This window comes from Lactuca virosa, chromosome 4 (assembly GCF_052849685.1).
Source record: "Lactuca virosa cultivar CGN04683 chromosome 4, Lactuca_virosa_CGN04683_v6, whole genome shotgun sequence".
NCBI lineage: Eukaryota > Viridiplantae > Streptophyta > Magnoliopsida > Asterales > Asteraceae > Lactuca > Lactuca virosa.
Genome location: NC_136429.1, coordinates 416,030,280 through 416,056,488, shown reverse-complemented (window position 1 = coordinate 416,056,488; position 26,209 = coordinate 416,030,280). Strand labels below are relative to the sequence as shown.

Here is a 26,209-nt window from a genome sequence, read left to right as displayed (position 1 = left end):
ATTAAAAACTATTTAATTAATTTTTAAGTTATGAACCCAAGAGTTGCACCTTTTTGAAACCTTTCAATTACTAGATGTTTTAGAATTCAATATTTCAAATTAAAATCTTTTAATTAAACTTTTCAATTTCTAAAACTTAATTCAAAAACTCTTGAATTCCAAACTTGATGGCAAGTTTTGTAACTCCTTAAAAAAACTTTTGAGTTCCAAAACTTGATGACAAGTTTTATAACTCTCTTTAGTCATAAAAAGAGACTTTCCAAGTTCCATAAGTTGAGGGCAAGTTATGAAACTCTTCAAAGTCATTTAGTTCAAATTTTAAACTAATAAAATAATCATATAATTTTATCTTTTACTAATTTGAACTAATTCAGTTTATATGGCAAGATAATTTCAAATTCTACAAATAATTAGTTTTTCACAAAATCAAGTAATTATCTTAGAATTTGACAATCATCATGTTATTGGATGGGGACAATCATTACCATATCAGTAAAATCGAATTTTATGAGCCAAAACATTTTCTGGTAATGATCCTAATCCAAAACAGGCCAAAAACTCGAAAATTCTACCATCTAATGATCCAACTCGTCGAGTCGGATAATGGACTCGTCGAGTTCATCACTGATGAACATGGACTCGTCGAGTTCATCACTGATGAACATGGACTTGTCGAGTTTATGTATGGACTCGTCGATTCCTTCTGTCAGAGTGCAAATTTTCAACTTTTTCAACTTTGAACAATTAATCTATGCATCTATATAACAGAAAACACTCATGGCTCTGATACCACTATAGGGTTTTAAGTACTATAACACTCATATGGTGCACATACAACCCTAATAGCTTTGGATCTAAGTTTTCTCTAGTTATACATGCAACAAAATTATCCAAAGCATGAAGCCTACAACTAGCATACAATTTGACATATGAATCATAAAAACAGTTAGATGATTACCTCTTTATGTAGCTTGTAGAATTTGGTCTTTCAAGAGCTTAGCACCTCAAGTATGATGCCTCAAATGGTTCACAAACACCATGAACAAATGGAGAATAATGAGAGAAGTTATGGAGCACACAAAATCATCCATCTCTTGAATAATCCACCCCTTGGTTCGATTTTTGGCTTTAGTGGGTTACATATATAGTGTAGAATTCCAAGAGTTATATGTAACCCTAATTCTTACACTTAGGCTTATGATCCATAACTTATTTGGACTAATAATTTATGGACTTTCACATAAGCTTAGCCCATTACAAATTAATCATGGATCATTAGCCCAAACCATATGTCTCACTGATTTACATAATCAGTCCCCGTTAATTTAATTAGTCTCTTTTGATCACTAAATTAATTCCAAATTAATTCTTGATCAATACTAATTAAATAATATGATTTCTCAATTAATATATTATACTTATAATATATTAATAAATCACAAATAACATCTCCATCCTATCAAATTGTTCTGGTGAAGGCAACCCAAATGGATCATGCTACTATCGGGTCAAGTACATACCAATTATAGTTATGGGCTTAGACACCTAATCCAACATTCCCATGATTTGAAAACATGTTATAATAGGTTTATTCATAGTGTCCAACCTAAACTTTGATGTTCTTGGTTTGTTTTATTGTGACACTGCCTTTGTTTGTGTATGTATACTTTTGACACTGCCTTTGTTTGTGTATGTATACTTTTATATAATTACTATTATATTCTAAAGTATAATTGAAAGATATAATTTTTAGCCAAAGGTATTAGTCCTTGTATCTATAGTTGTATTTCTTACATGGAAGAATATACTTTATTCGCTATAGACAATTGCTCTATACCAATCTGTCACACCCCCAAACCCGATGGCAGTAACGTTTGAGGGTGGAACGAGAACACAATATCACAATAATTGAATACATTGAAACACAACTACATAAACAACCATCATACAATATAATTAGATAAGTTACATGATCCAAAAGTTGATTGACATCAAAACACATTACGAGTTTTTTGTGTTATCAAATAGAATAGTTCTCGTACAAATATCACAAAGCTCAAGCAATGATATTTAGTGTCTTGTCATCAAAAGTGGTTCCACTAATCCAAGCTTAATTGTTTCCTTAGATTATATGTCGCTTTGAAAGTAAACATAAAGTTGGTGAGTTCATAAGAGTTTAATTTTGGAAAAATCCAATGTTTTTCCTTATGTGTATATCGTATCTCTATCTTGTAAAACGTTTTTTTGTATTTGTATGCCTTCAGCGTATAAGAAGAATGTAAGTGTGTAGTATGTATCCAAAAGTATTTATAAAATAGAAGTTCCTATAACTTCTAAACTTATAAAAAGTGTGGCTTTTCATGTGATTTTATTATCCAAAATTAAGTGTACAAGTAAATAATCATACTTATAAATGTGTTCTGTACCAGAATTTTACTATTCGATGTTATAGTGAGCCCTTATAATCGAGCTATCGACTGTAATGCTACCCGCCACGACGCTTCTTAGGACATCATGAAAATGTTAAGACAATTGTCACCCTTGACACGTCGATCGTGGTTGTAGCTAGCAACCATAGGTGGGGGTTGTCAATCCCATATAGATATATACACAACTATCGAGCTCATTTAAGATTTAATGATTATAAGGTCGGGACTTAATGTATTGGTTGAAGAAATGTCTCACATATTCGAATGTATGTTATTCTAGTTGTAGATGTAATCAAAATTCTCTATGATCAAAGTGTTGTGTTGGTTACCCAATGTGTAATAGTATTATCCAATGGGTAATGGTATTATCCAATGGATAATAGTTTTATACAATGTGTAATCACAAAAATTGTAATCTTTCAAATCTAGATTTTTGATAAAAATGTCGGGTTGTGGTTATCTAATGTGTAATAGTATTATCCATCATGTAATAGATCTATACTTAAAAACTTATCTAGCATGCATATGAAGAAAATAAAACTTGTGTACTTCATTTGGAATCCGAATATATATATATATATATATATATATATATATATATATATATATATATACATATATATATATATATATATATATATATATATATATATATATATATACATACATACATATATATATATATATATACTTAAAAACTTATCTACCATGCATATGAAGAAAATAAAACTTGTGTACACACAAATTCATAGCTAAGGCACAATCATGTATGAAGTAGTATTACCCAAAGGTTAAAGGTTTTATCCAACATATATTAGATTTAGGACTTTTGTGTAAAGTCATTGACCAAAGTACAATTTGTTTGCATGGCATGTAATCTCCCCCAAAAGAGTGAAATGAGTAAAACTTGTAGAAAAATAGGATATGAACTCACTTGTTATGTTATTGTCCAAAGGTTAAACAAAACTTAAAGATGGTAGTCCTTGGCTTGGATCTTGGTGTTCTTGAGCTTTCCTTCCAAGATCTTGAGCTATGAGCGTTGTGTGGACAAGAGATTAAGTTTGGAATGAAAAATTTGAGAGTGATGGTGGCGGTGGCGAGATGCTCGGCCAAATGAAGAAGGATGAAGATGAGAGTGTTTACTTTGGTTCTTGCTAAGTTGTGAAGAAATTGAATGTATTTATAGTGTACAAAAGTGTTCTAGGTTGCATGGGGAATGGAGGGGGGGAGGCGGTTTTAGGGGTATGGGAGTGGGTATGTTTGATTGATCTTTTTATTATAAATGTGTAAAAGAACATCATCATTTGGTACTGTAATGTTTTTGCATTATTTTAATGGGTTTGACTTCTTTATATTAAAACTAGGTGGGGACCCCCGCGTTGCGGGGGTCGGATGCGAAAATTTTTTCCGTTGTTTGTTCTTTGTAAATGTCATTTGATCAACTATTTGTTTATAGTTTGAGTATTGTTATGGGGCAGTAATATTGTTTCGTCATGGATAATTTTTTTGTTGTCGGATAAGCTATTTATCGAAATATATACTTCATGTGTTTATCATTTGGTTGATGGGATGGAGCTTGTCACACCCCCAAAACCAGACGGCGGAAACGTCCGAGGGCTCGCGTAACTTAAATTGAATATCATCACAATGAATATACATGAATCATAACATAAACATCACCATGCATCAATACATTACAACTGATATTGTTCACATCCAGTACATTGTTTTAAACATTACACATTCATAACATAAATTGTTCGAGAGTTTTTAAAACATAACATCCTAACGTACTTGATATTACCCTGCAGCTTACCTGTTATCTGAGAATACAAGTTATTTTGAAAAACGTCAACATATGAAATGTTGGTGAGTTCATAAGCAGGGTTGTGATAAAAATGATTTGTGTAGTTTGTAAAACCCAGAAAATCCGATATTTTCTGAAAAGACAGTTGTTTATCAAAGTGTGAAGATCCATAAGTTGATGCATGAATGATTTCAAAACGTGTATAAAAAGGGAGTTTTGTATTATAGTTATAGAAAGATACAAGCGAGTGATGTTGATTTCCTCGAAAAACCCGATGTTTTCCGAATACATAAAATACAGTTACTTCTCAAATTGTTATACCGCCACAATGAATGATTTTTTATTACTCTTCCTTGATTATTCGGATGGTATTGGATTAATTAATTTTTGTGAGTCGTTATAACCATGCATAATAATGACTAGTTCGTCTGTCTTGGCTACCTATCGTGCGCCGGGATTGATCTTAATATTTTGTCACCCTAGACTGGCCGAGTCTAACTGTAGCGAACAGCTGAGGTGAGGGGGAGTCACCCCCGTATAGATCTATACACAAACTCTCGCTCTCCTTCCAGGAGACTTTGATTATAACTACAGAATACGAACGACCCTTGGAGGTATCGCTCGTTATTACTCACTTAATCCAAATAACATTGATTACTATTGATTAACGACCTGAATTTGTTTACTTTGATTACGCATAAGCCTAACAAACGAGGAGAAGAGGAATACAAAGTCCTGCTACTTTCGTGAGTTATTTTAGGCTGTTGGGTATACGAAGGACACGTTGGTCCATTTCGCATTTGATTACTTGGACCTTACTAGCAATACTAATGGGCCACAAAGGCCCAATAGCACTTAAAAGCCATTGAGGGTCCCTTTAATATGAAATTGGGTCATCGAAGGCCCAATAACATTTATTATTATTATCCCTTGGGCCCAAAATCATGTGAATGGGTCACAAGGCCCAACAAGCATGATTGAAACTTTCAAGCCCAAAGTTTTGAATGTTTACTTGTTTAGAGTATTGCATAATTGTTGAAAGGTTTGTTTGAACGATTGATAATTTTGGATCGGCACGAGGTCGTTCGGTTGTTTTTAACGATTTTTGGAATTGTACATATATTCATCTTCATGAGTTGTAGTTTTGTATTTTTGACTCAAACATCTTAATAGTAAAAGAATTGATTCAAAATATTGGTTTGACTTTTTCAGCCCTTCTTTAATAAAAATGACAATTTTAGTCCTTTATATAAAAAAAAGACATTTTTGCCCTTAAACCATTTTCTTGACACATTTGACCCATAAACTTGATCAAGTGATATTTTTGGCTCAAAATTTATTCCTTGGCAGATTCAGCCCTTCCAGAAAAGTGTTTTTCGGTTTAAGCCCAAACTTTTTGCAACTTTTACATTTTTGGCCCAAAATCCAAAAACTTTACATTTTTGATCCTTTTTGGAAAAGAAAAGCATTTTAACCCTTGAAATAGTTTTGTTTAACATCTTATCCCCTGTTTTGAAGAATTTACCATTTCAGCCCCTTGAAAGTCATGTTTTTTGCAACTTTAGGCTTATTGGGCCGAAAAGCCCAAAAATTGGCCCATTAAGCTAATATTTACATTTCAAGTCCTTTGAAAAGCATAATATTCATAAAAACATTTATTTTAACTGTTTTGACTCTTTTGACCCTTGAGAAAACCGTGAATGACAATTTTTAACCCAACTTTTGTTTATTTGACAATTTAAGCCCAAAAATGGGTTTTATGTTGCAATATGTTTATCATAATCTTAGAAGTTAATATTCTTGACTTGTTTAGTGTAATATAACTTAGATCATGTTTGTTTTCCTTCTTATGGCATAGATCTCGAGATTTCTTCCCTTTTGGTTACATAATTACCACAAAAACACATAAAATCACACATACATGCATAAAATCATACATAGCATACACATACACATAGATCTACACATTTTTCTTGTATTCTCCCCCATAAAACTTATGAAAACCGAAAAGAGAGGGGTATGAACTCACCTTTTCTAGTTGATCACGGTTTTGAAGAAGAAATGGAGGAAAGTGATGTGATTTTCGGCCTAGCAAGCTCCTTGAAGAGATCTTTGGCTTAGATGTGTTCTAAGATGCAAGATCACGAGTTTGAATAGATTTAGAAGAGATTTTTGATGAAATGAAGTAGCTAGATCATGGATTTAGCATCAACTTACCTTAGATGATGACTCTTAGGGAGAATCCTACTTGAAAGCTCTTAGATCTCGAAATTTTTGAAGGAGAAGTGAAGGAGTTGTAGTGTGTTCTTGAGAGTGTTTAAGTGAAAGAAATTGTGTGTGTGTGTGTGTGATACTCTCGGCCGAGAGTAGTAGAAGAAAAAGAGAGAGAGAGAGAGAGAGAGAGAGAGAGAGAGAGAGAGAGAGGGATGAAAGGATGTGCATGGAAACATGTGAAATTGCTTGGATGTCCCATAGGTATTAAGGAGGTGGCTAATCCTCCTTAGTCCTCTAATTCTTCTTTTTTTTTTAAACTTGGGCCGAGAGATAGAGAAAAGAGAAGAGAGTTTTGGGCCCTTTTTGCTTAAATCCATATTGTGGGTCCAATTTGATGATTTTTCGGCCCATTGGGCTCCCTTGATGGTTTACGGCCCAATTTGTCAAAATAATGGGCTTCATAGTCCATTAGAGTTAATTAGGTTAGTTATGGCCCAATAAGGCCCATTAGGGTATTTTATTTCATTCTAGGCCCAATATGGCCCAAAGTGTTAAAATAAATGGAAATGGGTCCATTTAGAGTCCATATAGGAGTTCTAAGCCCAAAATAGTCAAATTGGAAGCTTGTTGGTCCATTAGGCCCAATAAGAAAATCCTAATCCAAAATGGACTTAAACCGGGATTTCTAGGGTTTTCAATTCTTTGTTGACTATTTGCAGTGCTTGTATAAAGTGTTTGATGAAAGTTTGTTGTTATTGAATAAGCATTATACATGCTTTCTCATTCTGGTTCACAAATGTTATCATTGTTGTTGTTACAAAGCATCAAAATTCCTAGTTGTGATATCATCCCCCCGTTAGAGGGAATTTCGTCCCGAAATTCTTTTGAAAGCTAGATTTGAGAATGCGAGAATAGGTGAGGGTAATTCTGCTTCATTTGGTCTTTACGTTCCCATGTGAATTCTGGTCCGCGTCTCGCGTTCCATCGAACTTTCACAATCGGAATGCGACTTTGCTTAGTACGCTTCACCTCCCTGTCCATGATTTCGACTGGTTCTTCGATGAACAGGAGATTCTCATTGATTTCGATTTCTTCTAATGGAATGACGAGAGTTTCGTCGGATAAGCATTTCTTTAAATTGGAAACATGGAACACGGGGTGTACACTGCTGAGCTCAACGGGTAGCTGCAGTCTATAAGCCACTGGACCTATTCAGGCAAGAATCTCTAAGGGTCCAATATATCGAGGGTTTAGCTTTCCCCGTTTCCCAAAACGAATCACCCCTTTCCAAGGAGAGACCTTTAATAATACATTATCCCCGACTCTAAATTCCAAGGGCTTTTGCCGCTTATCGGCGTAGCTCTTTTGTCTGTCTCGTGATGACTGCAGTCGGGCTCTGATTTGAATTATCTTCTCGGTCGTCTCGTGTATGATTTCTGGTCCCGTTAGTGCATTGTCCGATGTTTGTCCTTTTGCTAACTGAGTATCCCCTACCTCTGCCCAACACAACGGTGATCTACATTTACGCCCATATAATGCCTCGAAAGGAGCGACTTTGATGCTTAACTGATAACTGTTGTTGTATGAGAATTCGATCAAAGGCAAGTGGGTATCCCACGACTTTCCAAAGTCTAGCACACACGCGCGAAGCATGTCTTCAAGGGTTTCAATGGTTCGTTCGCTTTGACCATCCGTTTGTGGGTGGTAGGCAGTGCTCATGTCAAGTTGTGTTCCCATAGCTTTCTGAAGGGATTGCCAAAAGCGTGAAGTAAACCTACTATCTCTATCTGAGATGATAGATATTGGCACTCCGTGGAGTCTCACGATTTCCTTGATATAGATCCTTGTCAGACGTTCCATCTTGTATGATTCTTTTATTGGCAGGAAATGAGACGATTTTGTCAACCTATCGACTATTACCCATATGGTGTCCAAACCATCAGTCGACTTGGGTAGTTTGGTCACAAAGTCCATAGTAATCCTTTCCCATTTCCACTCGGGAATTAATGGTTGTTGTAGTAATCCCGAGGGCTTCTGATATTCCACCTTTACTTTAGCACATGTGAGGCATTTGCTAACGTAAGTGGCAATTTCTGCCTTCATGTTAGGCCACCAATAATGTTGCTTGATATTCAAGTACATTTTATCTGAACCCGGATGAATGGAGTATCGCGTCTTGTGGGCTTCATTCATGACTACTTCTCTGAATCCCCCAAGTTTAGGGACCCAAATGCGGTTCATGAAGTAATATGTTCCGTCCTCCTTCACTTTGAACTTCTTTTCCATTCCACGTAACGCTTCGCTCGTTCTGTCTTCTGCCTTCATGGCATCCGACTGGGTTGCTCTGATTTGCGAGGTCAGGTGGGATTGGATGGTTATGGAGAGAGTCGTCAAACGACGATTTGAATAATCCTTCCGACTCAAGGCATCAGCTACTACGTTAGCTTTACCTGGGTGGTACTTGATTTCGCACTCGTAATCGTTCAGCAGTTCAACCCATCTTCGTTGTCTCATGTTTAACTCTTTTTGGTTTAAGATGTGCTGGAGACTCTTGTGGTCGGTGAAAATGGTGCACTTGGTACCATAAAGGTAGTGCCTCCAAATCTTCAGGGCGAAGACCACAGCTCCTAATTCCAGGTCGTGGGTGGTATAATTCACCTCATGTGTCTTCAGTTGCAGGGACGCATAAGCTATCACCTTTCCGCGCTGCATGAGTACACAGCCTAAACCTTGATTCGACGCATCACAATAAACTACAAAGTCTTCCGTTCCTTCCGGTAGTGATAGTACCGGTGCACTGCAGAGTGCTTGCTTCAGAGTTCGGAATGCAGCTTCTTGTTTATCCGTCCATTCAAAAGGCACGCCCTTTTGTGTAAGCAAGGTAAGTGGCTTGGCTGTTTTGGAGAAGTTCTGAATAAACCTCCTGTAGTAGCCTGCGAGACCTAAGAATTGACGAATTTCGGTGGGTGTTTTTGGGATCGCCCATCCTTCGATAGCTTTGACTTTAGAAGGATCCACATGTATCCCTTCCTGACTAACAACATGACCCAAAAAGTTCACACTACGGAGCCAAAACTCACACTTAGAGAGTTTTGCGTATAACCTTTCGGTTCGCAGGGTTTCCAGGATTTGTCGGAGGTGTCGGCCGTGCTCCTCTTCGCTTCGAGAATAGACGAGGATATCGTCTATGAAGACGATGACAAAGTTGTCAAGGAATGGTCGGCAGATTCGATTCATTAGGTCCATGAATGCGGCAGGGGCATTCGTTAGACCGAAGGGCATTACGAAAAATTCATAATGTCCATAACGAGTTCGGAAAGCGGTTTTGGGAATATCCTCCTCCCGGACTTTGAGTTGGTGGTATTCAAATCGCAGATCTATCTTAGAGAAGTAACTTGCTCCTTGGAGCTGGTCAAATAGATCGTCGATTCGCGGAAGTGGATAGCGGTTTTTGATAGTGAGCTTGTTAAGTTCCCTATAGTCAATACACATCCTAAAGGTACCGTCTTTCTTCTTAACAAAGAGAATCGGAGCTCCCCAAGGTGAGAAGTTGGGTCGGATGAATCCTTTGTCCAAAAGCTCGCTGAGTTGACTGGACAACTCTTGCATCTCCGCAGGAGCCAATCTGTAGGGCGATTTGGCGTTGGGAGTAGCTCCTGGTACTAGATCGATTTGGAACTCGACTTATCTTTCTGGGGGTATCCCTGGAAGATCCTCCGGAAATACATCCGGGAAATCGCAAACCACAGGGATGTTTCGAATATTGATCTCTTCTTTGGACTTATCCACTATATGAGCTAGAAAAGTCAAGTCCTTCTTTCGTAGATACTTTTGTGCCTTAATGCACGAGATAAGACGAAGGTTCGTGCTGGGTTTGTCTCCGTATATAATTAGGGTTTCGTGATTTGGGAGATGAAGGCGAACGGCCTTCTCGTGACACATAATTTTAGCATGGTGGGGGCTTAACCAATCCATGCCGATAATCACATCAAAACTCCTAATGGAAACAGGCATTAAGTTTATTTAAAAGACGTGATGATTTAAGGTCAGGGTACATCCGATGTAGATTTCCCCAGTGGATTCTGTTTTCCCATTGGCCATTTCCACCGTAAAGGTTTCATTAAGCTTCTGGGGTTGTTGTTTTAATAAGTGTTTGGATTTATTACTCACAAAACTTCGTTCTGCCCCGGTATCAAATAGGATGCATGCATAAGTGTGGTTTAGGAGAAACGTACCGGTAACAACAGCGGGATCCTGAACCGCTTCTCCCTGACCCATAGCTAGCACTCTTCCTGTTCCTCCGTTCCCAGGGTTGTTGATGTTGGGGCAGTTTCGACGGATATGCCAAGTCTTTCCACATCCATAGCAGGTGGGGCTTGATCCTGTGTTATTGCCGCTATTGTTGGTGTTGTTGTTGTTGTTGTTGTTGCGGTTGTTGTTTCCTTGTTGTTGGCTCTGGGAAGGATAGGTCTTGCAATACCTTGTCGTGTGACCCTTCCGATTGCAACTGGTACAATGCATCTCTCTGCATTCGCCATTATGATGAAGACTGCACTTGTTGCACTTTGGGAGATTCCCAGAATACTGCTTAGGGGCACTTGGATTAGCTGAGGCTGGAGCATGTGGTGTGGAGGGAACTTGGGTGGTTGCAGCATTAACTGTCACTGTTTGTTGCTTCTTTGACGACTCTGAGCCTTGTCGTCCCTTTCTTTTGTTGTTCTTTCCTTTCTTGTTGTCACTCTCTTTCTTGCCTTCAGTTTCCACTGGCTTCTCGCCCTTCTTGTTGTTGTGGTCGTACAGTTTCTTAGCCAACCTCTTGGCACTGTCGAAAGTTTCAGGATTTGTAGCTATTACATTTCCTTGAATTGGGGAGGTTAATCCCCAGATGAATCGTTCGATTTTCTTTCCTTCTGAAGTGATCATGCCAGGGCACAACAGTGACAGCTCGCTAAACCTTGATATGTATGCATCTATGTCGGAATTTCAGACGGTGAGATTCCACAGCTCTTGCTCTATTTTCTGAATTTCGCCTCGCGGGCAGTACTCAGCCATCAGCATTTCCTTCAACTTCGTCCACGGCATAGCGTTGGCTACGGGGAGAGTCATGGCCTCTACATGTCCATTCCACCAAGTAAGAGCTTGGTCAACGAATGTGCATGTGGCGAACTTCACTTTCACCTCCTCGGGGCATTCACATATCTCAAATACCGATTCCACTTTTTCCATCCATCTCTTTAGAGTTATCATTCCACCCGTGCCATTAAAGGTTCGTGGCTTGGCGTTGGTGAAGTCCTTGTAAGAGCATGTCTTGGTAGGTCCTTGATTTGTTCCGTTGTTCGAACTCCCAGCCCCTTGTCCGTTGACTCCACCATTGTTCCCTTGGTGGATTTGCGCCATGGCCGCAGTAACCGCAGCAGATACAGCTGCTTGGAATGCAGCTGAGTTGACTTCAGGTGGGGTTGGTCCAGGGTTTCCACGGGTTGGTCGTTGGGGCATCTTTCTGTCATGGAACGGAAAGATGTTGAGTGCCTATGATTTGTGTGAGATTGTGGTCCTATAAACTAGGTGTATTGCATGAACTTAAGTAGTTTCACAAATTAGCATACAATCATGGGTACATAACACATAGCAGATCACAACATCACAATAGAACACATAAAAAAAATTTCCCATTAATATTATCCGAAATTTGTTACATGAAAATTTGCTCGAAAGAGCATACATAAGTGGTGTAAGTTCGGCAGCGTAACGGCTCTATGAGTAGTGTAATCACTTAAACATAGAGTCGATGGTACATAGCATAGATCATATAAGCATAATACTAAGGATAGATATGACTAGTCCTAACGCTCTAAGGTACGCTCGACGGCGGTAGTGAGGTCATATACCGAAGTGTTGTGCCAACAACTGGGCCATCTCAGTCATTTCTCCATTGACTTCATCTCTTTCCTGTCCAGCTTGCACCGCTCGTGCTTCCATGGCGAATAGCTGTTGCCGCAGAGCAGCAATCTCAGCTTCCGGAGAGCGATTCTCCCTTGCGGGATTCCCTGGTGGGACGGGGTGGTCCTGCTGCATCTCGCTGGTAGGTGATGTGGTAGAATCCTTTCCTGAGTCTTGTTCTTCATCCATGTCATTGTCGGTACCATCAAACTCGTAGTCTGTGTCCGTGTACTCGTCGGGACCCACACCGTGTGCTCCTCCCTGATCTTCCTCAGGCTCATCCTCGATCATCCCGTGGGCCACTAGCGCCTGATGAAACTGAATGCCCTGGTGTTCTCCTTCCATGGCGGCTGAGAGGAGGTGAATGAGTAAACTATTATTACTACTTATATGTTTTAGTTATTATGCAATTTGAGTTGATGTCCTTTTCTTGGTAACAAAGGGGTATGTTTTTAGGTTTACCGTCCATCGAGGTTTTCCCGGAGTATGTAATAGTTGTACTTCGGAGAAGATGTAGTTGATCAGGCTACATCCACCCCTTAATACAACTAAGAACAATCCCGACTTAACCAAGATGTCAGTATTTTCTTATTTGATTTGGTATTATGTTCTTTTTCCTATATCGCACAAGTAAGGATGTTTTTATCGTTGTGTTTTATTTTGTTTTGTTCAGAGTTGTTTTAGTCTCTATTTGGTTTATAGTTGCATATCAATGTGGGATTAGATATGCCAGTTCACTATAAACAGAGCTCTGATACCAACCTGTCACACCCCCGAAACCAGACGACGGAAACGTCCGAGGGCTCGCGTGACTTAAATTGAATATCATCACAATGAATATACATGAATCATAACATAAACATCACCATGCATCAATACATTACAACTGATATTGTTCACATCCAATACATTGTTTTAAACATTACACATTCATAACATAAATTGTTCGAGAGTTTTTAAAACATAACATCCTAACGTACTTGATATTACCCTGCAGCTTACCTGTTACCTGAGAATACAAGTTATTTTGAAAAACGTCAACATATGAAATGTTGGTGAGTTCATAAGCAGGGTTGTGATAAAAATAATTTGTGTAGTTTGTAAAACCCAGAAAATCCGATATTTTCTGAAAAGACAGTTGTTTATCAAAGTGTGAAGATCCATAAGTTGATGCATGAATGATTTCAAAACGTGTATAAAAAGGGAGTTTTGTATTATAGTTATAGAAAGATACAAGCGAGTGATGTTGATTTCCTCGAAAAACCCGATGTTTTCCGAATACATAAAATACAGTTACTTCTCAAATTGTTATACCGCCACAATGAATGATTTTTTATTACTCTTCCTTGATTATTCGGATGGTATTGGATTAATTAATTTTTGTGAGTCGTTATAACCATGCATAATAATGACTAGTTCGTCTGTCTTGGCTACCTATCGTGCGTCGGGATTGATCTTAAGATTTTGTCACCCTAGACTGGCCGAGTCTAACTGTAGCGAACAGCTGAGGTGAGGGGGAGTCACCCCCGTATAGATCTATACACAAACTCTCGCTCTCCTTCCAGGAGACTTTGATTATAACTACAGACTACGAACGACACTTGGAGGTATCGCCCGTTATTACTCACTTAATCCAAATAACATTGATTACTATTGATTAACGACCTGAATTTGTTTACTTTGATTACGCATAAGTCTAACAAACGAGGAGAAGAGGAATACAAAGTCCTGCTACTTTCGTGAGTTATTTTAGGTTGTTGGGTATACGAAGGACACGTTGGTCCATTTCGCATTTGATTACTTGGACCTTACTAGCAATGCTAATGGGCCACAAAGGCCCAATAGCACTTAAAAGCCATTAAGGGTCCCTTTAATATGAAATTGGGTCATCGAAGGCCTAATAACATTTATTATTATTATCCCTTGGGCCCAAAATCATGTGAATGAGTCACAAGGCCCAACAAGCATGATTGGAACTTTCAAGCCCAAAGTTTTGAATGTTTACTTGTTTAGAGTATTGCATAATTGTTGAAAGGTTTGTTTGAACGATTGATAATTTTGGATCGGCACGAGGTCGTTCGGTTGTTTTTAACGATTTTTGGAATTGTACATATATTCATCTTCATGAGTTGTAGTTTTGTATTTTTGACTCAAACATCTTAATAGTAAAAGAATTGATTCAAAATATTGGTTTGACTTTTCAGCCCTTCTTTAATAAAAATGACAATTTTAGTCCCTTATATAAAAAAAGACATTTTTGCCCTTAAACCATTTTCTTGACACATTTGACCCATAAACTTGATCAAGTGATATTTTTGGCTCAAAATTTATTCCTTGGCAGATTCAGCCCTTCCAGAAAAGTGTTTTTCGGTTTAAGCCCAAACTTTTTGCAACTTTTACATTTTTGGCCCAAAATCCAAAAACTTTACATTTTTTATCCTTTTTGCAAAAGAAAAGCATTTTAACCCTTGAAATAGTTTTGTTTAACATCTTATCCCCTGTTTTGAAGAATTTACCATTTCAGTCCCTTGAAAGTCATGTTTTTCGCAACTTTGGGCTTATTGGGCCGAAAAGCCCAAAAATTGGCCCATTAAGCTAATATTTACATTTCAAGTCCTTTGAAAAGCATAATATTCATAAAAACATTTATTTTAACTGTTTTGACTCTTTTGACCCTTGAGAAAACCGTGAATGACAATTTTTAACCCAACTTTTGTTTATTTGACAATTTAAGCCCAAAAATAGGTTTTATGTTGCAATATGTTTATCATAATCTTAGAAGTTAATATTCTTGACTTGTTTAGTGTAATATAACTTAGATCATGTTTGTTTTCCTTCTTATGGCATAGATCTCGAGATTTCTTCCCTTTTGGTTACATAATTACCACAAAAACACATAAAATCACACATACATGCATAAAATCATACATAGCATACACATACACATAGATCTACACATTTTTCTTGTATTCTCCCCCATAAAACTTATGAAAACCGAAAAGAGAGGGGTATGAACTTACCTTTTCTAGTTGATCACGGTTTTGAAGAAGAAATGGAGGAAAGTGATGTGATTTTCGGCCTAGCAAGCTCCTTGAAGAGATCTTTGGCTTAGATGTGTTCTAAGATGCAAGATCACGAGTTTGAATAGATTTAGAAGAGATTTTTGATGAAATGAAGTAGCTAGATCATGGATTTAGCATCAACTTACCTTAGATGATGACTCTTAGGGAGAATCCTACTTAAAAGCTCTTAGATCTCGAAATTTTTGAAGGAAAAGTGAAGGAGTTGTAGTGTGTTCTTGAGAGTGTTTAAGTGAAAGAAATTGTGTGTGTGTGTGTGATACTCTCGGCCGAGAGTAGTAGAAGAAAAAGAGAGAGAGATAGAGAGAGGGATGAAAGGATGTGCATGGAAACATGTGAAATTGCTTGGATGTCCCATAGGTATTAAGGAGGTGGCTAATCCTCCTTAATCCTCTAATTCTTTTTTTTTTTAAACTTGGGCCGAGAGATAGAGAAAAGAGAAGAGAGTTTTGGGCCCTTTTTGCTTAAATCCATATTGTGGGTCCAATTTGATGATTTTTCGGCCCATTGGGCTCCCTTGATGGTTTACGGCCCAATTTGTCAAAATAATGGGCTTCATAGTCCATTAGAGTTAATTAGGTTAGTTATGGCGCAATAAGGCCCATTAGGGTATTTTATTTCATTCTAGGCCCAATATGGCCCAAAGTGTTAAAATAAATGGAAATGGGTCCATTTAGAGTCCATATAGGAGTTCTAAGCCCAAAATAGTCAAATTGGAAGCTTGTTGGTCCATTAGGCCCAATAAGAAAATCCTAATCCAAAATGGACTTAAACCGGGATTTCTAGGGTTTCTAATTCTTTGTTGACTATTTGCAGTGCTTGTATAAAGTGTTTGATGAAAGTTTGTTGTTATTGAATAAGCATTATACATGCTTTCTCATTCTGGTTCACAAATGTTATCATTGTTGTTGTTACAAAGCATCAAAATTCCTAGTTGTGACAGAGCTGGAGAGCCGGATTCCACGGATCAAATAAAATGCCTCCAATATCAAACATCAAGAGGAAAGGTATACAAAGTATCGAGATACACATAGAAGTATTCATAATAAAGTGTGTCCAATATGAAACATTAAATGAACAGAATAAATACAACTGAGATATGTGTTATTAAAATAGGTGGGAAACCCCGCTCCGCGGCGTTCGGTTTTCACCATAGTTAGTCAAGCCATCTTCAAAATCACATACAGACTAAAGTTAAAAAGGGTCCAACTTAAAATTCTAAATTTTATTTAATTCATAATAACCTCGTCATCCCATAATCTTGCTTTCGAATAATACGCACTGCTTTCCTTATCATACGTCTCTACAAATTTCACCTATAGCAAATTAAAGGTAAACGATACGCTTAGTAAAGTAACAAATATTTAAGACAAAAATTCACAAAATTATGCTTATGGTGTTCATTATGTCCCCAAAACAGTCATTAACATTACCCATGTGCATTTAGATGATTTTGTGGTTATGGTGTTCATTATGTCCCCAAAACAGTCATTAACATTACCCATGTGCATTTAGATGAGGGAATTTTCACTATTATGAGTAAAAAACAAAATACATACTCCATATTTGGATAACACAATGCCTATGTTGCATGACCTGAAAACCATGTAAGCAAACAATCAATATATGTGAAAGCAGGAATGAAAAGGAAAAAAAAATAATATTATAGTATATTTACAAATACCCAGATCTAAGTATTAACTGTTCAAAAGAAACATCCAAAGAATAGGTAATACATTCTTCTTTTGCAGTGGGAAATCGACATCCAAATTTGAGATGTTTCAGCTTCAAAAACACTAAAATCTTGAGTATAAATTGGCACTTAACAACATGTACCTATTTATACACATGTATACAAGGCTGGAAACTTACCCAAAGACCTTCTCTGACACCTTCTCTGAACTGGCTATATAAATAAGTGAGAAACCTGCATCCAAAATTTCAACAAAAGTACATCTCTACAACAAAAAGTAAATATTAACCTTACTAAAGCCATAAAGAAAATGCTCGCCGTGGTAGATATGATGAAATCTCCATGTAACTTTTCAGTTGAGACATAAAAGTATAGTTCACATACGAATGATCTGAAAATATATCTTGAAACACGTCAAATAAAATCTAGAATTTCCAATCCAAAACTTACCTATATATAAATACCAATATTTGAAGCCAAACTATAAATTGAGAAATTATCTCTTTATGTTTTTGAAAATATACGTTTCAGTCTTAGGATTCAACAAAAATTCATCTATCATATTCTCAATTCAGATCTTCGAGTACTTCCAAATGAAGCAAGACTGGAACAGAAAAAACGATTATAAAATTTACCAAAAAAGTCAATTTTAATAGTAAAATCCCAAAACTTACCGAAATGTCCCTGGTCTCTTTGATAACGATTTTGGTTGACTGAGATCGCAAGCCTGAACTGAATCCAACATTCAGCGCATATGCAACATCAAATTAAATCCCAACAGCACCAAGTAAAACCAATAGAAAAGATAAACACAGAATTCCCAAATACCCTGTAATCAAGAACACATAAATCAATTTTTCTGACCAAAATACTAAAAAAAACAGATTTCAAAATAATCACAATTTAAGCAGCAACTTTCCATCAGAAGAAAGGAAAAAAAGATAGTGTCACCTACGTACTTTATTCAATTCTCTTTCATGACACCAACAGTGGGACCTTTTTTCCCAATGTAATCTAGTGCCACCTGCAATAGAAGAAAGGGAAAAAAGATAAAAGATTAACCATTTAATTTAGAAATCATAAGGCTAGAATTTGCTTCCAAGTGATCTTACTTGTTGGTTTTGTATCACAAATGTTTCTTCTACTGATGGTGTCAACAACTCCATCATTTGAGTACCAGCAAAATGATAACAAATGTGTTCTAATATATCTTTATCAGCAACAAATCGCACCGGTAATAAAAAAAGCATGTACGATTCAACACAAACAAATGTAAATTTTTCCCTTCATTAGCTCATTTAAGAAAAGACGCTAACCTGGTAAGATATAATCATAGAACTGTATGTAGGGGCAGTTTACAGAACTGTTTACCAAAAAAACTTTGAAAAATGAAAAGGACACAGGTATACAGATCATTGCAAAAAAAAAATTGACTCGCAATGTTTGAAGCACTAAAATCATTCAAAGTCACAGGAACTATTTGAAAGTAAATCTTAAAAAAAGAGAGACAACCAAAACCCGAGCATACATGTTTGCACCTCTAATCTTTGGGATCCGTATGTCCGAGTGAAATTTGGTTTCCTTCTTGAAATTGAAAACTACAATTCACATTAGAAAAATTTATAAATAAAGATTCATATAAAATTTTTATGTATTTATTAACATTAAGGTTGCACAACAATTCATCAAATATAAAGGTTTTTCTTCGAGTGTTTCTTCAAAGTCATTAATTTTGCAAATTACCATGCCAACATATTGATTAGTAATAAAATAAAAAACTTGCACTTTTGAGAGAAAATTTCAACCGAAAACCACATTTGTTATTGTTTCTATTACAAAAAAATGTCCCCTTTTTTATCTACCAGACAAGGGTATTTCTGGAAATTTACTCTTTTATAAATATGATGAATACCTTGAGATGTGTCGCCTTTCAAACCAGGATCAGCCTCAACCACAGTCACCTTATCTTGAATTGAGAGCAAAAAATCTATAACCTGAAATCACATAATAACATTATAATTAATAAACTTAGGAAACTTTATTAAAAAATTTGGTACGCATTTGTTACAATTTTGATACCTTTTATTTCCAAAAAAGCAAAATGCAATCCATGTCTTCTTTAAGCCACTTTGTCTTGTGTCCCATATATTAATCATTGAAACGAACTTCCTCCCATGAAGTCTGCAATAGAATTTGCCAAATTTCAAAAAAAGAATAAAAAAAGACATTTTGGAACATGCCATTTGAAAAAAAAAATATAAATATATTCAAAATACCAAATCCATGACGACAAACGGTAAACCAACCTTGTATGTAGACAATTTCATCTCCTTACAATGACTCATATTAATTAAAAGTAAGTAGAATACATAATAATAGGAATATATTTAATTTTTTAAAAAAGAATGAAAAAGTTACATCCACATAGCAGCAACTACTTATTTTACTACTCTATAGTAATTTCTAATTATTAAGTTAAACAAATTCAAGATTTGTAATAAAGTTACTCGGGCAGGTTCTCTATTTATCTCAATTTGCTCTCGAGTTTTATTCTTCAAAAAACAAAAGCATTTGAAAACACCATTAGATCATAAATAAAGAAAAAAGTTCTCCAATATGAAAAAAGAAATGATAACCTTAACGACATGTTGCAGATGACTATTAGGCTCTATTTTTGGAGTTCCCTACAAAGCTACACATTTAATATCATAAGAAAAATACATCTAATGTATAAAATGTCTGCAAGCATATCATGATTGTTAATGACTTACATCAACTGCCCAATCAGGTAGCGCAATTCCTGCAGATAGGCTTTCCCTAATACAATAAAGCCAAACATCACTTGGTGAAGCCATATTAAGTTCCCATTCAGTGCTTCATCCAACCGACTGACTTATGAGAGGTTCATGATGCCTTGAAACATTCCAGAGTGCTGTTAAGAGTAACAGTTATCTTATATGTAACATGGACATATCTTCAACTAAATAGCACAAAAATATGTTTCAGTTGAATTCTATATAAACATGCGGTTATAATAGAGTTTGATGCAGTTAAATAGCAAAAAGATATGTTAAGAGTAACAGTTAAGGTTGGAACAAAGAGCTCTCTAACATCATTGAGAACTCCTTCTACCTTATTTTGTGGCATTTGTATTCTCTCCTGAAAAGCTTAAGAGGAATGGTAGCTGTCTTGATCACCTGAATGCAATGATGACACACCCTGTGGCAAGAAGCCATCTCGGTGTACATCTGCTCAACTCCCCCATTAAGGGTTGTGTCCCTGTATTCCTTGTACATGTTATGGTATCCAGTTGTCGATTGATACCTCAACCAGATACCATAGTTCTTATTATTCGATGGGTTGTACATGTACAACAAATATTATGTAATGAAGTATATGATTTCAGCACAAAACCAATAAAAAAATAGAGTATTAGTATTACCTCATTAAGGGCAAGCATCTGACCATTAATCTTCTTCACTTTCTTTAGTTTCCTGAGGAAGTACCTGATTTCCAACACCATACAATGATTATCGATCCATGTAACAAACAATCAAAATACAAAAGTATGTGTGCATAACATGTAATTCATTGGATCGAAAGAAAAAAAAGGTGACATCAGATTATCGATGTGTACCAGAAGTTGCTCTTAGCACGGACTTCGTTGGTAGCCGAAAGCTTCATACACTGCTTACAACCTGAAACTGATGGAACTGCAACGAAGACAAAGGAATAGACAATCACATGTCAGCATTCCATAACTCTACTATACAAAATTGCAATCTAGAAAAGAAAACACCGTAGTTTGTTCAAGCGATAACAGGTAAAAATAAAAATTGAGATTAGGTTTAATTTGGAGAAATCAATTTAAGAGATAAACATGAAGAATAATAACTCTATAACTCATTTTCCGAAGCTGGAGCTGCTCTCTCGATCAATCCTTGCATAATTTATGTGCATGTTGCGTTAAAAATGGCGAAATTGATTATCCCTAAAATCGAGAACAGTAACATGACGAACCATCTGAAGTATGAGGGGTCTACAAACGAAAAGATGATGCAGTGAGGTCGGTGGGATTTACCTGTTCGTTCCGGCGGACAAATGAAGACACCTTAGAATGAAATCGACTTTAAAACCGTCGGCATCAGACCACCTTATGACGAAATCGACATCAAAACACCTTCGATAATTCGTTGTAAGTCCGGGTCTAATGGTTCTGGTCGGGGCTGCTAAGCCGCTTTGCTTGTCGCAGTCAAGCCGACGAACGCTTTGCTTGTCGCAGTCAAGCTGACGAAACCTAAGTCGGAAACTGATCGACGATCATCTTCATCGTCGCTCTAATCCCATCTTGACCAATAATTTGTCTTCATTTCACGGTGGCGCTACAACAAATGCAAACCACATAAGGGGATGGAGCTGGAATGGGAAGATATTGGATAAGGACGCTGGGAAGGATCCAGAAGCAGATAAACCCAAACGATGATCAACACTGTATAAAAGATGTAAATATTTTCATAAAATACCCAGATACAAAAGAAAAAAACGGAAACAACACATCCATCTATGGGCTATTCTTGCCAAAAAGTACATAAGTTCACTATTCATTGAGTTGGTCATCTTTAATATATATAAGAATAAGGTTGGATATATATATATATATATATATACCAATAGTGCGGAACAAATTAACAAGTAGTTTCAGATATTTTTTGATGATAACATACATTATTTTATAAAACTGTTTTCTATCTTTGCTTATAAACTTATGATTATTGATTAGAACTTGTAAAGCTTTTAATTGATTACAATAATAATGACGATTAGCTTGTATCTTTGAATCAGACATGATGAATAATAAAAGAACAAAAGTTATTTAAATATTTCAAGCATGAATTTGATTAACTTGATTATTATTAAATGTGAGTATTATTTTAACAAAATTTTCAAATTTTGTAGAATTAATAGTTAGAATAACTCGAAATGAAATTGCCATAGAGATAATACAATAATTGAATAAAATTCTTTATATATTACCTTCTTTTAAATTACAATCAGAGCATCCGTCTGGAGCAAGTATGATTTGAAAATCTAAAGATTTTGAACATCTAGAAGTAGATAGTAGAACACTTTTCTTAGACATGAACTAAACATTTGAGAGAAATTAAATGAGAGAAATTTTTATTTTTTTTTAGAGAACTCAGAGATAATTCTAATTAAAACATATCTCCTCAATATATAGGAGTCTTGGAGTCTTGAAATATCTTGAAACGGGAAACCGAAGGATTACCGGATCAATCTTGAGAATTATTGAATCAACTTGCATTTGTCGGAGTGTAGATGTGGCAGACAAAACTCTAAATCTTTTGACAAATTGGCATCATATTTTGTCATTTTTTGATAATGGAAAATCTTCTTTTGCGATAATGGAGCATCTTCTTTCATCTTTGTAAAAGTTGTTTGTTTTCTTGTAATAATTTAGCATCTTATCTCTGCAGAAGATTTGATAATTGATGTACTCACACAGTGTATAAATTTGATAACAGTTGAATAAATACTAACACAATTTGATAACACGTCAATTTGATAACACGTACTACCCCCCCTTGAATAACAAACACTTTTGCAAAATACGAAATGAAAGAATACCTTACATTGAAGGTATAACACCAAAATAAAATTTAATTAATCTGCAAATGGATCATCAAAAGGATCTTGAGCATCTTGAAAATTATTTTTGACAGATGTGGGAGAATTTTCTGAATTAGTTGGAGAATTGCGAATTTCTTGAAGTAATTGTTGTAGATCTTCAGGGGAAGAATTTGCAGCGGCACGAATTTTGCTAATAAGATTAGCATCTGGAGAAGATAGACTCTTGATAAGATTCGCTTCAATTTCTGGCTTTTGATTATACATTGATTGATAATGATTGAAAACAGCCTGCTCGTTTGCTTGAGAAATTGTGACTTTATCCCACCATTTTAGACGAAATTGTCTATTGAGCCAAGGGGGATTTAAGTCTGTTGCTTCTTGATAAGAGAATGTCCAGGACATGATCCATGGAACTTTGAATAACATGGTGAACTGTAACAAATATTCAAATTCTGGGATTTGTTGAATAAATAGTTCTTTGAATTTAGAAAATCCTTTGAGAATTTCAGTGGGTAAACAAATAGGAACAAGTCCCATATAACGATACCAATTGACAAACCATCTGGGGTATTCACAGTTGAAATTTTTATCAAAGAAAATGAACCATGAATGAGAATAGTTTCGAAGAAAAAATGCTTTAGTCCAAGCTTCTTGGTAATCATAATATGAATATCTTGGATAAGCAGGGAATTGATAAAGGGGTTTTTCTAAGGAAAGATTGGATGACCAATTTTCTGGAGAAATGATTTTAAGAATTCGGGCTTTGCTAAAATCAATAGATCCTTCCTTATTATTAGAACGGTGATCAATCTGAACAGATCCAGATTCTTGTAGAATGGTTTGATAATATTCTCGATATTTGTAAGAGTTTTCATGAAAGGTTTTTCCTCGACCAAAGAGGTGTTCAGTAAGAACATGAAAACCTTGATTAAGCTTAAGAATTTGAGAATCTTCAAGTATTTGGATTTTCAAGATATTTGGATTGAGAACATAAGGGGCTTTATTTGTAGGTTTAGGATTTGTTGAAATTTGTGTTTCAGAAGGAATAGGTTTTGAAAAAGGGCTAATTGATTGAACTGGAGAAATGTTTGGAGTAGCTAGTTTTGATTGTAGCATGTTTGAATAAAGTTGAGAATTTTTTGCAATTGGAGTTAATGGGGAAAACGATTTTGACTTGAGAAAGGAACAAGCTTTTGATTAACTGGTTTCTTGTCTTCAATCTTGGAGGAAGACGATGAACTCATTTTCCCTGCAAAAATTCACGAGAAAGAAAATCTGGTAATGAATTGCTTTCTCCTCTTATAAATTCAATATCGAAATCAAAATTGCCCAACAATGCTTGCCATCTAGCAAAAATTTGTTTAGAAATAATATTTTTAACATCTTTTTCTAAAATTGATTTTGCAGATTGACAATCAATTCTTAATAAAAAAAAATTCATAAATAAATCATCTTCAAATTTAGTAATACATAAAACAATACTTAAAATCTCCTTTTTAACAGTTGAATAATTCTTTTGAGTATTATTCCAAGCACCTGAATAAAAACGAACCAATTGTTCTTCAGAAGAATTTGATAATTTTTGTTTTAAAATACCTCCAAATCCAATATCACTAGCATCAGTTTCGACTATGATATTAGCATGAGGATGTGGTAAATTTAAACAAGGTAAAGAAGGAATTTTTTGTTTTATAAGTTTAACAATATTAGTATGTTCTTGAGTCCAAGGTTCTGGATTGTTTTTTAATCTGTTATAAAGAGGTTTGCAAAGAGTTCCTAAATCTTTGAAAAAATCATGAATATAATTTAAACATCCTAGAAACCGTTGAAGTTGTTTTTTATCTATAATTTCATCAGGAAATTTATTAGAAAATTCTAAACTTCTTATAATAGGTTTAATAGTATTATTAACAATGTTATGTCCTAAAAATCTAATTTCATTTTGAAATAAATGCATTTTCTTAGCTGAAACAGCTAAGCCATTTTTATAAATTAAATCATAAAACTGATTTAAATGTTTGAAATGTTGATCAATAGATTTTGAAAAAATAAGAACATCATCAATATAAACAATTGAAAAACTATTTATAGGAATGATAATATCATTCATAACGTTTTGAAATTCAGAAGGAGCATTCTTTAAACCAAAGGGCATAACGTTCCACTCATAATGTCCAAAAGGAACATTAAAACCTGTTTTGTATTTATCTTCTTCATGAATTTGAATTTGCCAAAAACCAGATTTCATATCGAATTTTGAAAATATTTTTGAATCATAAAGTTTTTTCAATAAATCTCTTTTATTAGGAATAGGATATCTAATCCAATCTAAAACTTTATTTAAAGGTTTATAATTGATAACTAATCTTGGTGATCCTCTTTCTAATTCAGCAGCATTCATAACATAGAAAGCTGAACAAGACCAAGGAGATTTAGAAGGTCTAATTAATTTCTTGTCCAATAAATATTGAATTTCTTTTCTACAATGAGCTTCTAATTCATTATTCATATGAATAGCTCTTGATTTTGAAGGAATATCTTTTTCACTGAAAGTTTTAATATAAGGTAATTTGACAATATGTTGTTTTCTGTTCCAAAAGGCGTTTGGAATATTTGAGCAAACATTATTTTCAAATTTTTGTTTTAAAGCTATAATTTTGTCTTGAATATACTTATCTTGTAATTGATTATGTATACGAAAATCATTAATTTCATTGATAAGGTAATTTGCTTGTTTTGTTTTATAATTAAGAATATTAATAGTTGAATAAGACGGAGGTTCACAAAATTTAAACATAATTTCTTTTCCAAAAACTTTAGTAATAATTCCATCATCTTGAACCATAAAAGGATATAATTTAGTAATAAAAGGTGTTCCTAAAATTAAAGGAGAAGTAAGATTTTTTACTAAAATTAAATGAGTTTTATAACAATAATCTTGATTGTTACAAATATGAACATCGGAAACTTTATAATTTATTTTTAAACTGGTTCCTTCAGCTCCAGTAAGCCTAGAAGAAGTTTTTTCATAAAATTGAGTGGGAAATATACCTTCTTGTATACAGTTCATATCAGCACCACTATCAATTAGAGCAGTAATATCCATTTTAAAATTATCCTTTACTAAAGTTATTTGAGTATTCCATTTTTGAGAAATTTGATCATTTATAATTCTTTCGATAACCTTTTCATCTTTATTATCATTATTTTGTGAATTAATAATATTTTTACCCTTTTCAAGAGTTATAATTTTGCCTTTAATTTCTTTTATGTCTTGTTTAACTGATTTTAATTCTTCTTGAAGTTCTTGCATGGAAATGGGTTTTGTTTCAGAAAATTTTTCATATATGTCTTTTAAATTAAAAATTTTTGTATTATCTGAAACATAATTTTCATT

At 35.1% G+C, this 26,209-nt stretch overlaps 1 protein-coding gene across 14 annotated transcripts; it reads right to left on the bottom strand.

Annotated features, from left to right (window-relative positions):
- Window positions 1-16,437: 16,437 nt before the first annotated feature.
- Window positions 16,438-21,648, bottom strand: LOC145108933 (uncharacterized). 14 transcript variants are annotated; one of them, XM_079046015.1, is made up of 16 exons: window positions 21,245-21,648; window positions 21,059-21,154; window positions 20,801-20,876; window positions 20,606-20,669; window positions 19,935-20,095; window positions 19,800-19,855; window positions 19,243-19,344; window positions 19,076-19,157; window positions 18,276-18,761; window positions 18,123-18,187; window positions 17,838-17,992; window positions 17,453-17,554; window positions 17,343-17,397; window positions 17,155-17,255; window positions 17,030-17,066; window positions 16,438-16,786 (listed from the first exon to the last, which is right to left on the bottom strand). In XM_079046015.1, the coding sequence occupies exons 11-16, from the start codon at window positions 17,906-17,908 to the stop codon at window positions 16,700-16,702; spliced, it is 453 nt and encodes a 150-aa protein (XP_078902141.1). In that variant the 5' UTR covers window positions 17,909-17,992; window positions 18,123-18,187; window positions 18,276-18,761; window positions 19,076-19,157; window positions 19,243-19,344; window positions 19,800-19,855; window positions 19,935-20,095; window positions 20,606-20,669; window positions 20,801-20,876; window positions 21,059-21,154; window positions 21,245-21,648; the 3' UTR covers window positions 16,438-16,699. The 14 variants fall into 14 exon arrangements, 10 of the variants coding, with proteins under 10 accessions (XP_078902141.1, XP_078902146.1, XP_078902149.1 ...); XM_079046020.1 differs by lacking the exon at window positions 21,059-21,154 and having other exon boundaries at window positions 18,276-18,526; window positions 18,702-18,761; XM_079046023.1 differs by lacking the exon at window positions 21,059-21,154 and having other exon boundaries at window positions 16,438-16,639; window positions 16,715-16,786; window positions 21,245-21,647.
- Window positions 21,649-26,209: the final 4,561 nt, after the last annotated feature.